The following is a 13,116-nucleotide window of genomic DNA, read 5'->3' on the forward strand; positions in this document are numbered from 1 at the left end:
TCATATACATGAAAACAAAACTAAAGAATCCTCTAAGTTTCCCTTCACTGCCTGCTACGTAGCTTGTGTGCAATTGGTTTGGGATTCATTACTGAACACAGCCTTATTACATGCGTATATTCTGCTGCACTGGAATCTGCTTGATCCTGGTGATATCAGAAACAAGCTCCACCTACAAGGAGTTCTAAGACATCTGGATTTTCCCTCCAGGATTCTGGAGCCTGTATGTCTTGTCATACCTCCCTCATCCTTCAGAGGAATTCATCATACCCTGTCTTTTGTGAGAAATACGTTGAAAGAAGTCAGGCAGAAAGTCCATTTTTGGAATGAGGATAATGACGTAAATAGCCTCACTTTGCCCTTCGAGGCTATCTCCCAGTAGCACAAATAAATTGTGGTATTTACATCTGCAATATAAACTGCAAGATGGAACTCTACAGAGTTTGGGAATGAGGCTGATTTCAGAAAATGCATTTATTCTTGAGTATATTTCAGTGCAATATATCCATCTCCCTGCTGCTGAAATGCAGGCTTTTTCTGCTAATGGTGGAGATGATGATGGCTCTGTTGTATTAACACATGTTGCCCTCTTTCCTGCCCATGGGGATGCTGCATGCTTTTCCAAATGCTTCTCTGCATCGCTCTCGAGTCCAGCAGCTTCTTGCGCTCAGTAAATCGGTAAGTTTTTAATTAATCTTCAAATAATATATACTATGACAAGAGCATAATGTTTTTCACACAGCTGGTCAGCCTGCTTCCCATTTGGGTCCTACTGTACCACAAGTTAACTCTCCCATAATCACCAGCTCTTTGGGTAATCCATAAACTGAGTGGCTCATTGTAAATAGTGTTTTGCTAGCCAGAACCTGCCAATCTAAGTGTCTTTCAATTCTAAGAACCGATTATAGACAACCCTTCCCATCACAAAACTGATCTTCACTTTTAAAGATGAACCAGGCCTCACTTTAATAAAGAGAGGGAATCCTGGGAGATAAGAGGTGAGTCCCTATCTTATAGACACAAGCTTGGGTCTCAGAAGATCTGGGCTCATTTCCTGGCTCTGCCACTGATTTCACGGGTGATCTTAGGAAACTCATTTCTGTGCCTCAGTTCCCCATTTTTTAAATGGGGATAATACTTTGTCTTGCCTAGATAGACTATAAGCGCTTCAGGGCAGGAACTGTCTCTTAATATGCATACGTACAACATCTACCATACTTAGGCCCTGATTTTGTTTAGGGTCTCTAGGCATTTCTGTAATAATAAAGTTAGACTGCTGACATCTAATGCAGGAATGGCTTCACTTAAGCAATGCATAGCTTGCCAAGCTTATGGCTTTTTTTGAAGTTCTTTCTAGTGTGTCATTCTAATGTTCTACTCCCCCCTGGCAAAAGTGAACCAAAAACTGAATCACAACCTGATGTTGATGTCTGGGACATCCTGCGGAGAGCTCCTCCTTCCGAGTATGAGAAAATTGCTTTCCAGTACGGTATCACAGACCTACGGGGGATGCTGAAACGCCTCAAACGCATAAAAAAGGAGGAGAAGAAAAGTACAGGTTGGAGAGCTGTATTTCTTCCTAAAATATCTGTTCTTATCTTATTGGTCATGGGTGTTTCCAATATCAACATTAGTTGATACAGGTGAATGGGGGAGAGGGACATGATTTAACTAGTTCTTCCAACTTTTCCTATGGTCTTTTATACTTGAGATGCCTATTCCTAAAGATAAGACCTTCACCAGGTCTTCTGAACTACCTCACTATGACTCTTGGAGATTACATATCTTCCTCATTTTGCTAGATTTCCCCCTGTATTATGATAACACCCTGTTCTGTGCCTTAGCCAGCAATGGTTCCTTTAAAAAGGAGTGGTCAATTTTATTTTCCTCAGAAAACAAGGACTTCTCAGCTACACCCCAGACACCATGGCTTATGTGATCTAATGGGTCTTGTTTAGACTAGGATTTAAAAGTGGGATGTTAGCTAATATTTTAAAAGTCTAGTGTAGACAAGGCACACTGCCTTTAATACATTATCAAGGGAAAGCCTAGTGAGAAATTTAGGCTCTAACTCAACATGTGCTAAATTGGTTAAATTACACACTGCCTTGTCTATACTAGATTTAGAACATGCTAATTAGCATGTTAGCTAACGTCATCCTAGTCTAGATCAGGCCACAGAATCATAGAAAAGGATGGAGGGTGACGCATAAGGCATTTGAGAAAGAAAGGTAGAAGGGGGTGATGGCAGATATAGAAAGAACAGAGCAAGGATTAAGAAGATAAACCAATAGGAAAGGTGATAAAAACCTCCTTTCCTTTCCTGACTTCCTTTCCTCTAGATTAGGCTGCAAAGAAAGGAAACCTGGCAAAGAAAAATTATTAATATCTCCTTTTTGTAACGGTTCTTCATCTCAGCATTCCTCCAGAAGCTGGATCCTGCTTACCAAGTGGACAAAGGACAGAAGATCAAGTTAATGGTTGAACTTGCCAACCCAGATGCTGAAGTGAAATGGCTGAAGAATGGACAGGAGATCCAAGTGAGCGGCAGGTAACTTAGAAAAGAGACTGGGAAATCCAGCCCGGAGAGTGTTACGGCCTTGAACAATTGTAGATACCAAGCCATCTTCAGGAAGGGGAGACAATAAAGAAAGAAGGGGGAATATCAGAAGGGAAAGGGAAAGATGGAGGAAGACTATGGGTGTGTCATTGTGGGTGCAGTGCCGGTTAACATGTGAAATGATATTCAGTTTGCAGTTCTCATCACTGTTTCTTTTTCCTCCCTCTCCCCATGCTCACTCTCTGCACATGGAATTGAACACGGCCATCTGCCCACTTAGCAAGTAAGTCCTCAGATTATATCTTGCTGTTTCTGAATGTATCCAGTGAGCTTGTCCTTCTTGTGATATGGGACCTATTTAGATGGACATCAGCTACAGCTGAAATGACTTTGTGCTGAAATTCTGTTGAGACATAAGTGGGGACTAATGAGGATTATAGTGAGGCTACATGGGAGAACAACACTTGTACTGGCTGGCATTCTAGCAACCATTAACAAGAAGGGCAATATCCTTGTAACACAGCCCTTGCTCAAGGCTGGTTGGGGAGCACTGCCCAGTGACACACTGGGGGGGAAAGAGGGTTGTTAATAGAGGAACCAGTGCCCTTCCTCTCCACCAGGTTCCAACCCAGGCCCCTTTGAGGGCTATCAGTGATCTGACAGCTGAGGATTCTTAAGGCAGCCCTCCCTGGGCCACTTCCTATCACCTCCCTGCAAGTGTCTTAAGGCCATCATCTGGGATAAGGCAGCATGAGGGTCATCTGCTCACCACAGGCACCTCCAGACAGCAGGATGTAGTAAGGTCTTTCTTCACTCTCAGGCAGAAACGGCCTCCTCCTGTGGTATGGCCCAGCTCAGTCCAAGGGCTTTCCCCTGCTGGGATAGTCCAAACACAAATAAAGGGGATCAATGAAGTCCAGAGTTCATATGAGAGGGAGTGCTTCCCTCTCAGGCTGTCTCTGCAGCAAGCCCTCCCTCGTTGGCAGTTGTTTAGGGAAGAGATTCTGCCTTCCCTGAGCTCTTTTCTTGTGGCGCTGCCAGTATCCAGTGTGCTCGCTTCTTTGGTCTGCCACCACATGAGCTGCTCCCCTGCTTTTTAATTCCTCCTCCAAGTGGTCTATTTGCTACAGATGTGGCAGGGTGGGGCTGTCTGAGCTCAGAATAGTTCCTTAACCCCTTGCTGCTCAGACTTGCATCTGAAGAAGTGAGGTTCTTACCCACGAAAGCTTATGCTCCCAATACTTCTGTTAGTCTTAAAGGTGCCACAGGACCCTCTGTTGCTTTTTACAGATTCAGACTAACACGGCTACCCCTCTGACACTTGCTGCTCAGTGTGAGGTTTGTATACCCCATCACACCTTGCTTAACTATCTCTTGGTGGTGTAAATATTTCTCTGTGTCCCCCCATCTCTCACTAGCATTCTAGAAGCGGATAACTCTCAGTCTTCCTCTCCCCTTTGCCAGGACAGGGTGGCTGGGCCAAAGTCCTTCCCACTCCTCTCACCCAGGTCTTCCCTCCCTTCTCACATGCATCAGAACAGGGTGGCTGGCTCTAAGGGATAGACTTGGTGAGACTTACACTTAAATTCTGTTTGCATTTCTTCAGATATATTTTTGAGGCTGTTGGGAATAAGAGGATCCTGACTATCAATCACTGCTCCCTAGCTGATGATGCAGCATATCAGTGTGTGGTTGATGAGGAGAAAAGCTTCACAGAGCTATTTGTAAAAGGTGAGTAACTGCCAGCAAGAGAAGCAGACCCACTCTAATACCATTTATTGTTACATCCTGCTTCTCTATTCTGAGACTAGTTAATCTCACACAAAAGGACATTCTTAACAACAGAAACAGAGTCTATTATTTACTGAACAACAAGGCATTTTTCTTCACAGTTAAATGAAGACAGATAATCTGTGCAGCAGAAAGTTACAAGCTAATATAACACCTGAGTACACCATAAAAGGGAGACAAAACAAACGTTATGACATATCAGATATTAGGCTATTTTCGCAAAGCATTGTGCTCAGTTTTGGTCATAGCAGGATAGGACCAGATGCACACCTTGAGCCTTTTCTATCTGGAACTGTTTCTGCATTGACATTAATTCAGGCTTGTTAAAATAAAATTACAGTCCCAACCCCTTCCCCAGCCTAACTGCAAAAATGATCAACAATGAAACAGTCAATGCTCACACTGCAAGTGTTATCTTTAGACTTTAGTGTTAACACCCCATGAGATTAGTGGGGAGACGGGGCGCTTACACTTGGTTCACATTTAGAAGACTGTATTTGCAACAAAGAGGACTAGAAATTTACTTTACAAATAAAGCTTAGCTTGTGTATAAGCTAAATATGTTACATAGACTGCACAAACACATCAAATGGGCCAGGTTTTTAACACCTCTGATTTAGGATTATGAAGAGTATAAATGAGAAATGATTAATCCCTCATTTTTACTCTGTCCCATAATGTAAGAACAGAGGAGTCACTAGATAAAAATAATGGTGTGAACTGGCATAGGAAATTGGATGCTGCCATATGGTGTGCATTGGTGGGTGCTTTGGAATGGATGGGGTTAGTTCACTGCTCCCTAGTTACTGTAGAATGAAAAATGTCTTACCTCAGATCCTGTCCCTTTCCCCGCCCGAGATGCAAATGAAGCTATCGGGATCTTAGTACTCTTTGTATTCTATTATCCAGACCCTGTTTAAAACAGGCTTGTTCATTTCCAGAGCCTCCAATCCTGATCAGCCATCCATTGGAGGACCAGGTGGTGATGGTTGGAGAGAGAGTGGAGTTCGAGTGTGAAGTGTCTGAGGAAGGGGCTGCTGTGAAATGGTAAGGGGAACGTAAGAAAAAGAAAAAAACACCTGGAGCACACTCCTCTGTGGGGCACTCTAGGGCTGACACCATTAGTGTGGTTATATTGTCAAGGTCTCTAACACAAAGAAATTCTATTAAATTAGCTAATGGGGTCCTCAAGATGAGTGGCTGGGGCCTGTCCCTGAAGCAGTGAGGAGAGGGACAGGGTGGAACTGAGAGAGGAACTGAGAATACCCCATCTGCCCACCTAACAGGGCGAGGAGGAGAAGGAGAGGGTCCAGAACAGATCATAAAGTGATCAAATATTCCTTATGTTTGTTGTTTTATGATGTGTCCAGAATTTCTCGCTCTATAATTCTAGCTTTCTATCGATATGCTTGTTTTGGAATTTTCTATAGTGCCTATTACTTTAGGGTCTAAGTGTTGCACAGGTTCATTAGATCTGCATGGCAAGATCCTAATGGACTTAATGGCATCTTCTGCTCTTCTTGTTAGATGGGTTCAGAAGCACTATTGCCAGTGGTTGGAGGTTTTCTCCCTACACAGGGCACAAGCAAGCACAATGCTTTCGAGAGCTCTATAACAAGCATTGAGAAGTGGCTTCTACATTTCCTTTTGGGAGGTGTAAGCATATATCCCCCAGCACCAGCCCTAGGTGGCCAGCTAGTGCAGAAGGGGGCTAAGTCCCCATTTCATAGCCGCCTATCGATGTCCTCTCTGGATTGTCTGTGTCACCTCAATGCTCACAGAGCACAGGACCCAGGATGTTGGCATCTCCTGCACAGATGTGCAGCACAGGGATACAGATTCTGGCATTCTAGAAACCATTATTGGTGGTTGATTCTGAGTCTAACTCAAACTAGGGCAGACTAGAAAAAGTGGCATAACACCATCTTCAGGGAATGTGTCAGGAACCCTCAGAGAAGTAGTAACAGCTCATAGTGTCAGGGACAGAAATTCTCAGGGGAGCAAGGAGTGGTCTCCAAGGCAAAGGAAAGTACCTTCAAGGAAGCAGATACTGTCAAAAGGGGAAGGGATTCTCAAGGGAGAAGTCAGCATGCCTCAGGCCAAAAGCTTTTCCTCTCCTCCTCCTTGTTGTTGTCATCTTCCCTCTGCACAACTCCTCCCAATCAGCCTTCCTCTCTGATTTTGATTCCTGGCTCTCTCTCTTTCTCTCTTCACAATCTCCCCCACTCATCCTTGGAGACTTCGTGTTGACGACCCATCCAACTCCTTAGCTCCACGTTTCATCAGCCTCATGTCTTCATTTGACCTGCAGCCCTTGTTCAATTCTCCCACTCACCAGAAGGACCATTCACTTGACTTGGTCTTCATCAAGCACTGCTCTCTCTCTGATCTCTCTGTTGCTGAGTTCCCTCACTCTGGCCATCACCTGGTCTCTTTCATCCTCACCCAGCAACCTCCCAACTCACATCCTGTGACTCGGACTTTCCGTGACTTCCAATTGATCAGAACTGATGACTTCTCATCTGCTCAGCCCTCTCCTCCCTGTCCTCTCTTCCATCAATTTGGTTATTGATTCTCTCCATGCATTGCTCTTCTCCACCCTGGAGTCTTTAGTCCCTCTCTCCCATTACAAGAGATCCACCCTACCAAACCCAGCCCTGGCTCACCCCCAACATTCCTTTTCTCCCCTCCTGCTCTTGCACTGCAGAGCAACTCTGGTGGAAAACCTGTGATCAGGCTGACTTCCTCCATTAGAAATTAATTCTCTTCTTCAGTTCTAACATCTTCATAGCTAAACGCTACTTCTCCAACTTAATTGACTCATGCCTACAATCCCAGCTGCCTTTTCACCATCCTTGACTCACTCCTCAAACTCTCCCCTCTTCCTGTTTCCACTTCTCTCTCTGCACAGAGAGAAAATTGACAAAATATGATGTGACCTTCCTCTTTCCCTCATCTCACCTTCCCTTCCTCCTTTCCTCCCCTACAACTCTCTCCTTCTTCTCCCCATTTACAAATTTCTCATCTGCTCTCCTCCTCTAACCCATTCCTCTGGCCCAGTAACCCCATCCCATCCCATTTCTTGATCTCTCCCAGGTGCTCACTCTCATCCCTACCTTACTTTTCTCCTTAACCATCTCACTCTGCTCTGGCTCTTTCCCCTCACCATACAAACATGCTTTATTCTCTCCAATCTTAAAATAACCCACCCTTGTCCCCACTTTCCTCTTCAACTACTGCCCCATCTCCCTTTTCTCTTTCATCTTAAAGTTCACTGAACATGCTATTTACAATTGCTTTCTGGAATGCCTCTCCTCCAGTTCTGTCCTAGACTCTCTCCTATCTGGCTTCCATCCCTTCCCACTTAACTGAAAATGATCTCACAGAAGTGTCTAATGACCTCTTCCATAGCCCAAAGTCAGAACTAATACCCCATCCCCATCCGTTTTGAGCTGTCAGCTGCTTTCACACTGTCACCCATGCTGTTCTTGAAATCTTGTCCCCCCCTGGCTTCTGTGACCCTGTCCTCTTGTAGTTCTCCTCCTACCTCTCTAACTGCTCCTTCGGCATGTCCTTCAGATGATCCTTCTCATCCCCCCCTCCAACTTTCTGTGGGGGTTCCTCTTGGCTCTGCCCTTGGTCCCTTTCTTTTCTCCCTCTACATTTTATTTCTGAGTGATCTCATCTACAAACCCAAATTCAACTGCCACCTCTATACAGATGATTCTCACATATACCACTCTACTCGTCTCCTTCTGTTCAAAATAAAATCTCAGCCTGTCTCTCTGATATCTCCTCGTGGCTCTCTAGCCATCAGCTCAAGCTCAACACGGCTAAAACAGAGAGTCTAACCCTCCTCCCTAAATCCTCCCTGCAACCTCCTTTATCAATTACTCCAAACTGGGTGTGTGGTACCTAACTCGACGAGACATATTCACACTAGTGCTGATTGTGCTAGCATGCTAAAAATAGAATGTAGCTGCAGCAGTGCAAATGGCTAGCTGCCTCAAGTGTGTGCCCGTCAGAGATGCTACGTATGTACTTGTCATGGCTAGCCCCTCCTGCAGCCACGTGCACTGTCGCAGCTAGATTCTATTTTGAGCACACTAGCTTGATCAGAGCTAGCACAAGCATGTCTTCTCAAGCTGGGAATCACACTGCCAGCTCGAAGTGAACACATATCTAAGGTGGACAACACCAGCATCTGATCTGTCATTCAGGCCCATAACCTGAATGTCATCTTTGACTCAGACCCCTCTTTAGGTCATCACAACCAGTCTATGTCTAAGTTTTGATTATTCTTTCTGACTAAAATCTCTTAAGATACCACCTTCCCTGTCCATCCACCCAGCTAAAATTCTCAGCCAGGTTCTCATCATTTTGTGTCTGCAACAGCCTTTTCTCTGGGCTTGACAAATGCAATCTTACCCTGCACATATCCATTCAGAGTGCTGTTGCAAAGATCATTCTCCTAGCCTGTAACTTTGATGACCTCACGCCTCTCTTTGAATCCGTCCACTGGGTTCTTCTCTATGGTATCAAACGCCATTTACTAGTCTTCACTTTCATGGCCTTTCAGGAGCTATCCTCACTCTACCTCTCCTCTCTCATTCAGTATTGAAAGATTGATGTCCACCTCTGATTGGTTTCAGAGTAACAGCCGTGTTAGTCTGTATCCGCAAAAAGAAGAACAGGAGTACTTGTGGCACCTTAGAGACTAACAAATTTATTAGAGCATAAGCTTTCGTGGACTACAGCCCACTTCTTCGGATGCACCTCTGATTGGCCCATGAAGCCAGGCTTCCTTGCCCACCTGTAAATTTTCAAACAAATTTTCGTGCTTTTCCCATGCTGCCCCTCACACTTGGGAAAAGCTCCCCATGATATCAGCAAATCTAATGTTATCTTCCTTGAAGTCTCTCCTCAAAACTCTCCTATGCTGTGAAGCCTACAAAAAACTTGACAACTGTTAGGCTGCTGATGTGCTGAGACAACAGCTGATAATGCTGACCAGCACTGTCTCATTGTTTCCTTCTACTCCCCGTCCATATGTCTGCATCCCTCTGTTGTCTCTTGTCTTATACTTAGATTGTACACTCTTTGAGACAGGGACTTTCTTTTTGTTCTGTGTTTGTACACCTAGCACAATGGGGTCCTGGTCTATGACTGGGGCTCCTGGGTGCTGGAATAATACAAATAATAAATAATAATGCACCTATTCTCTTGACCATGCAGAGTCAGTCATTATGCAAATTAGGTTTGTGAGATTGGGATGAGGGGCATTCAGTCCAGGGAGCCCAGCATGTTCAGCATTTTGGTTTACAGGAAGTTGGGATGCTAATCATGCTTGGAGAAGACACTGGGCAATTCTGACATACCAGTTCTTACATGTTGTCCTCACTTAGTTTCTTTTTCAGATGGAATCCTCTCATGCTTGTTAACAGCTGCAGGCACAAGACTGTCAGCAATTCCCACAATGCCCATGTCATTCCTGGAGAGTGCTATCTTCCATCTGCCCTCTCCAAGGAAGGAACTGAGAATTTAAATAGACCCCCGCCCCACAGCTGGCTACAGTGTATGCATTACTCTGTTAAAAATACATGTGCGTGCACACACATTGTTGTGCAGTGTCTACTTACAGATGACAAGGCATGGGGGGCACTGATCTCTGTCCCTCCCGGAATACCAGGCAATTGCTACTTTCTGATCCTGTGCTTCAGAACCACTCCCCAAAACAGACCCACCACACAGAGTTGATATCTGTGGAATGTGCATTTTATCAGAGAAGGGCAAAGCTGCAGCTGTCTTTGCCTAATAGGGAGTAAGCAGTCAGATAGAGCAGGGGTGGGCAAACTTTTTGGCCTGAGGGCTGCATCCAGTTTCCAAAATTGTATGGAGGGCCAGTTAGGGGAGGCTGTGCCTCCTCAAAAAAGCCAGGCCTGGCCCGACCCTGCCCCCATCCAACCCCTCCTGCTTCTCGACCCCTGACGACCCCCCCGGACTCCTGCCCCATCCAACCCCCCTCTCCTTCCTGACTGCCTCCTGGGATCCCCTGCCCCCATTCGACTCCCCTGTTCCCCGCCCTCTGACCGCCCCGAGCCCAGCCACACCCCTGCCCCCTGATCACTCCCCCGATCTCCCCTGCCCTCTATCCAACCCCCCCTGCTCCCTGCCCCCTTACCGCACTGCCTGGAGCACTGGTGGCTGGCGGCACTACAGCTGCGCCACCTAGAGCACCAGGACAGGCAGCCACATCGCCCAGTTGGAGCCAGCCACGCTACCGTGCGGCAGCCCCGCTGGCCAGAGCATTGCGCCGGTGGCGGGTCGAGCTGAGGCTGCAGGAGAGGGGGAACAGCAGGGGAGGGGCCGGGGATGAGCCTCCCGGGGCAGGAGCTCAGGGGCCGGGCAGGAGGGTCCCGTGTGCCGGATGTGGCCCGTGAGCCGTAGTTTGCCCCCCTCTGAGATAGAGATCTCTCAAATACACAGTAACTGAGTTTGAGCAGTTAGGAATACAATATCTAACATTTTAATGTATTTTTTAACCATTTCAGAGACTCAATAAATGCCCCTTTTGTCAACACCTGGACTAGAAAGATAAATGTCATACCTGGAAAAAATATCAAATGCCATATGGAAAAAGAGTTCCAAGTTTATATTACTTTAGGGAGATGTTTAAGTAGTTTAGGCCCTGCAACAGGGCACTGGGCCTGGGGACATACGTGCATGTCCCAGTGTTCTGTTACAGCCTTTGGGCCCTTTAAAACTGGGAACTGTAATCACAGGTACACAAATAGGAGCAAGTATGTGACTATAGGAAGACAGGTATAAGACTTCCTCACTCTTAGGAAGGGACAGCAGAGGCCATCGATCAGTGTTGGCCTAGTATGGGGCTCTCCACAGTAGTTGGAAAGGGTTATTAAAGGGGACGTTTGTGTGTTCTCCTTCACCAGCTGGCTGAAGCTGGAAAGGCCTCAGGTGGTTATTAGCCAGTAATATGAGTTAATTTGTTCTGACTTTAAGTTTGTGTTTTGGAAATAAAGCAATCCCTGAGAAAAGGAATGTGACAAGATTTGTAGCTGGGATGTATTTTTCCATCCCTGGCTGCTGTGTGCGCGCGCACTGGTTTATAGGCCTCAAATGAAAACAACTGTACTAACTGTAGTAATAACAGTTCTGTCTGTGTTCTTATATGGCCTCCATGACTGTTGTAACTCACATTACTACCTTCTTTGCGTTTTGTCAAATCTGCAGTGAAGTATATAACAAAAATAATAATTAACTCTCTTGTACTAGGAATCAGAATTTCAGTGCAAATGAACTGTCAGCAAGTAGTAGTGTCAGCTCGGTGTCTTTTGGTACTGTGTAAAAAGCTCAGTCTTTTGCCACTTAGGTCACCATCAATCCTGCACTGCTGTCCTATGCCCCAAACCCTCAATATCATGCAGCTGACTTTTATCCTGCCCCAGAAGGGAGAGAGTGAAGCAGAAAGCAGAGTGACAATATTGTTTGGTACTGCAGGGAAAAGGATGGAATTGAGCTGAAACGGGAAGAGACATTCAAGTACCGGTTCAAGAAGGATGGGAAAAAGCATTACCTGATCATTAATGAGTCAACCAAGGAGGACAGCGGGCACTACACTGTGAAGACCAATGGTGGGGAGTCAGTCGCTGAACTGATCATACAAGGTAAGTGTGACGTTCTGTACCTTGTGAGAACACTCTATATAACACTCTTATAATATGATGGTGTGGTATCTAATGCAAAGTTTGTCATTTCGGGTGTCTTCGTCAGGCTCATGATGTACTGAACATTGATAACATTACCATAACAACATAATCATTGTTATAGTAATGTTATAGGTTGTAATTTCATGTATATATGTATGAGGCTGAAAATGTGTTCTCATGACTTAAAGCAAGCCCAGGCAAAAACTCCCCAAGAGCAGGGGGGCAATTCACACCTCATCAGGGCGTGGATGGGACAAACCCAGCCCAGCCTCACAGGAACAAAGGACACTTGTCTAGACAACAACAAAGGATTTGTTGGACTCTTGAGTGAGTCACCCCCCTTCCTTTGAATCAGTTTGGGACTGCGATGAGGTAATGCTCACCTGACTCTGAAGGTGGGGGGGCAAAGCCAAGAGGGAAGAAAGAACATGATAAAAGGGAGAGACGTTGCCATGTTCTTCCTCTCTCTTCCACCTCCATCTACAGACATCACCACCAAGTGACTGAAGCGCTGATCAAAGGGGAGAGCCTGGCTGAAGGGCAACCAGCCAGCCTGTGGTGAGAAACATCTAAGTTTGTAGGGGCACTGAAAGTGTTAAGATCAGCTTAGAATGAGTTTTGCTTTTATTTCATTTGACTAAATCTGACTTGTTATGCTTTGACTTATAATCACTTAAAAATCTATCTTTGTAGTTAATAAATTTGTTTATTCTACCTGAAGCAATGCGTTTGTTTTGAAGCGTGTCAGATACTTCCCTTGGGATAACAAGCCTGGTACAAATCAATTTATTTATTAAATTGACGAATTTATATAAGCTTGCAACATCCAGCGGGCATAACTGGACACTGCAAGATGGAGGTTCCTAGGGTTGTGTCTGGGACCAGAAATGTTGGCTAGTGTCATTCAGTTGCACAATCCAAGGAGCAGCTTACATGCCAGAGGCTGTGCGTGAACAGCCCAGGAGTGGGGGTACTCACAGCAGAGCAGGGTAAGCTGGCTCCCAGAGTCAAGGATTGGAGTGACCTAGCAGATCACCA

At 45.5% G+C, this 13,116-nt stretch overlaps 1 protein-coding gene and 1 long non-coding RNA gene across 11 annotated transcripts in view; one reads left to right on the forward strand and one right to left on the reverse strand.

Moving 5' to 3' along the window:
• LOC117876916 overlaps positions 1–3,448 on the reverse strand; it is a 53,954-nt gene extending 50,506 nt beyond the window's left edge. Inside the window, exon 1 of the long non-coding RNA XR_004645573.1 lies at positions 3,330–3,448. This is a non-coding gene — a long non-coding RNA (uncharacterized LOC117876916). The remainder of the gene's footprint in view (positions 1–3,329) is intronic.
• Positions 1–13,116, forward strand: part of MYBPC3 (myosin binding protein C3) — a 120,153-nt gene that overhangs the window by 41,721 nt on the left and 65,316 nt on the right. For 8 of the 10 annotated variants that reach the window (XM_034769449.1, XM_034769448.1, XM_034769442.1 and 5 more), the window contains 7 exons: positions 655–678; positions 1,395–1,558; positions 2,419–2,551; positions 2,841–2,843; positions 4,167–4,291; positions 5,293–5,398; positions 11,870–12,036. In XM_034769449.1, coding sequence (XP_034625340.1) covers positions 655–678; positions 1,395–1,558; positions 2,419–2,551; positions 2,841–2,843; positions 4,167–4,291; positions 5,293–5,398; positions 11,870–12,036 — 722 coding nt within the window. The remainder of the gene's footprint in view (positions 1–654; positions 679–1,394; positions 1,559–2,418; positions 2,552–2,840; positions 2,844–4,166; positions 4,292–5,292; positions 5,399–11,869; positions 12,037–13,116) is intronic. The other 2 variants (XM_034769443.1, XM_034769447.1) reach the window with 1 other exon arrangement.

The sequence above is a fragment of the Trachemys scripta genome, chromosome 4 (genome assembly GCF_013100865.1).
Source record: "Trachemys scripta elegans isolate TJP31775 chromosome 4, CAS_Tse_1.0, whole genome shotgun sequence".
NCBI classification, from domain to species: domain Eukaryota; kingdom Metazoa; phylum Chordata; order Testudines; family Emydidae; genus Trachemys; species Trachemys scripta.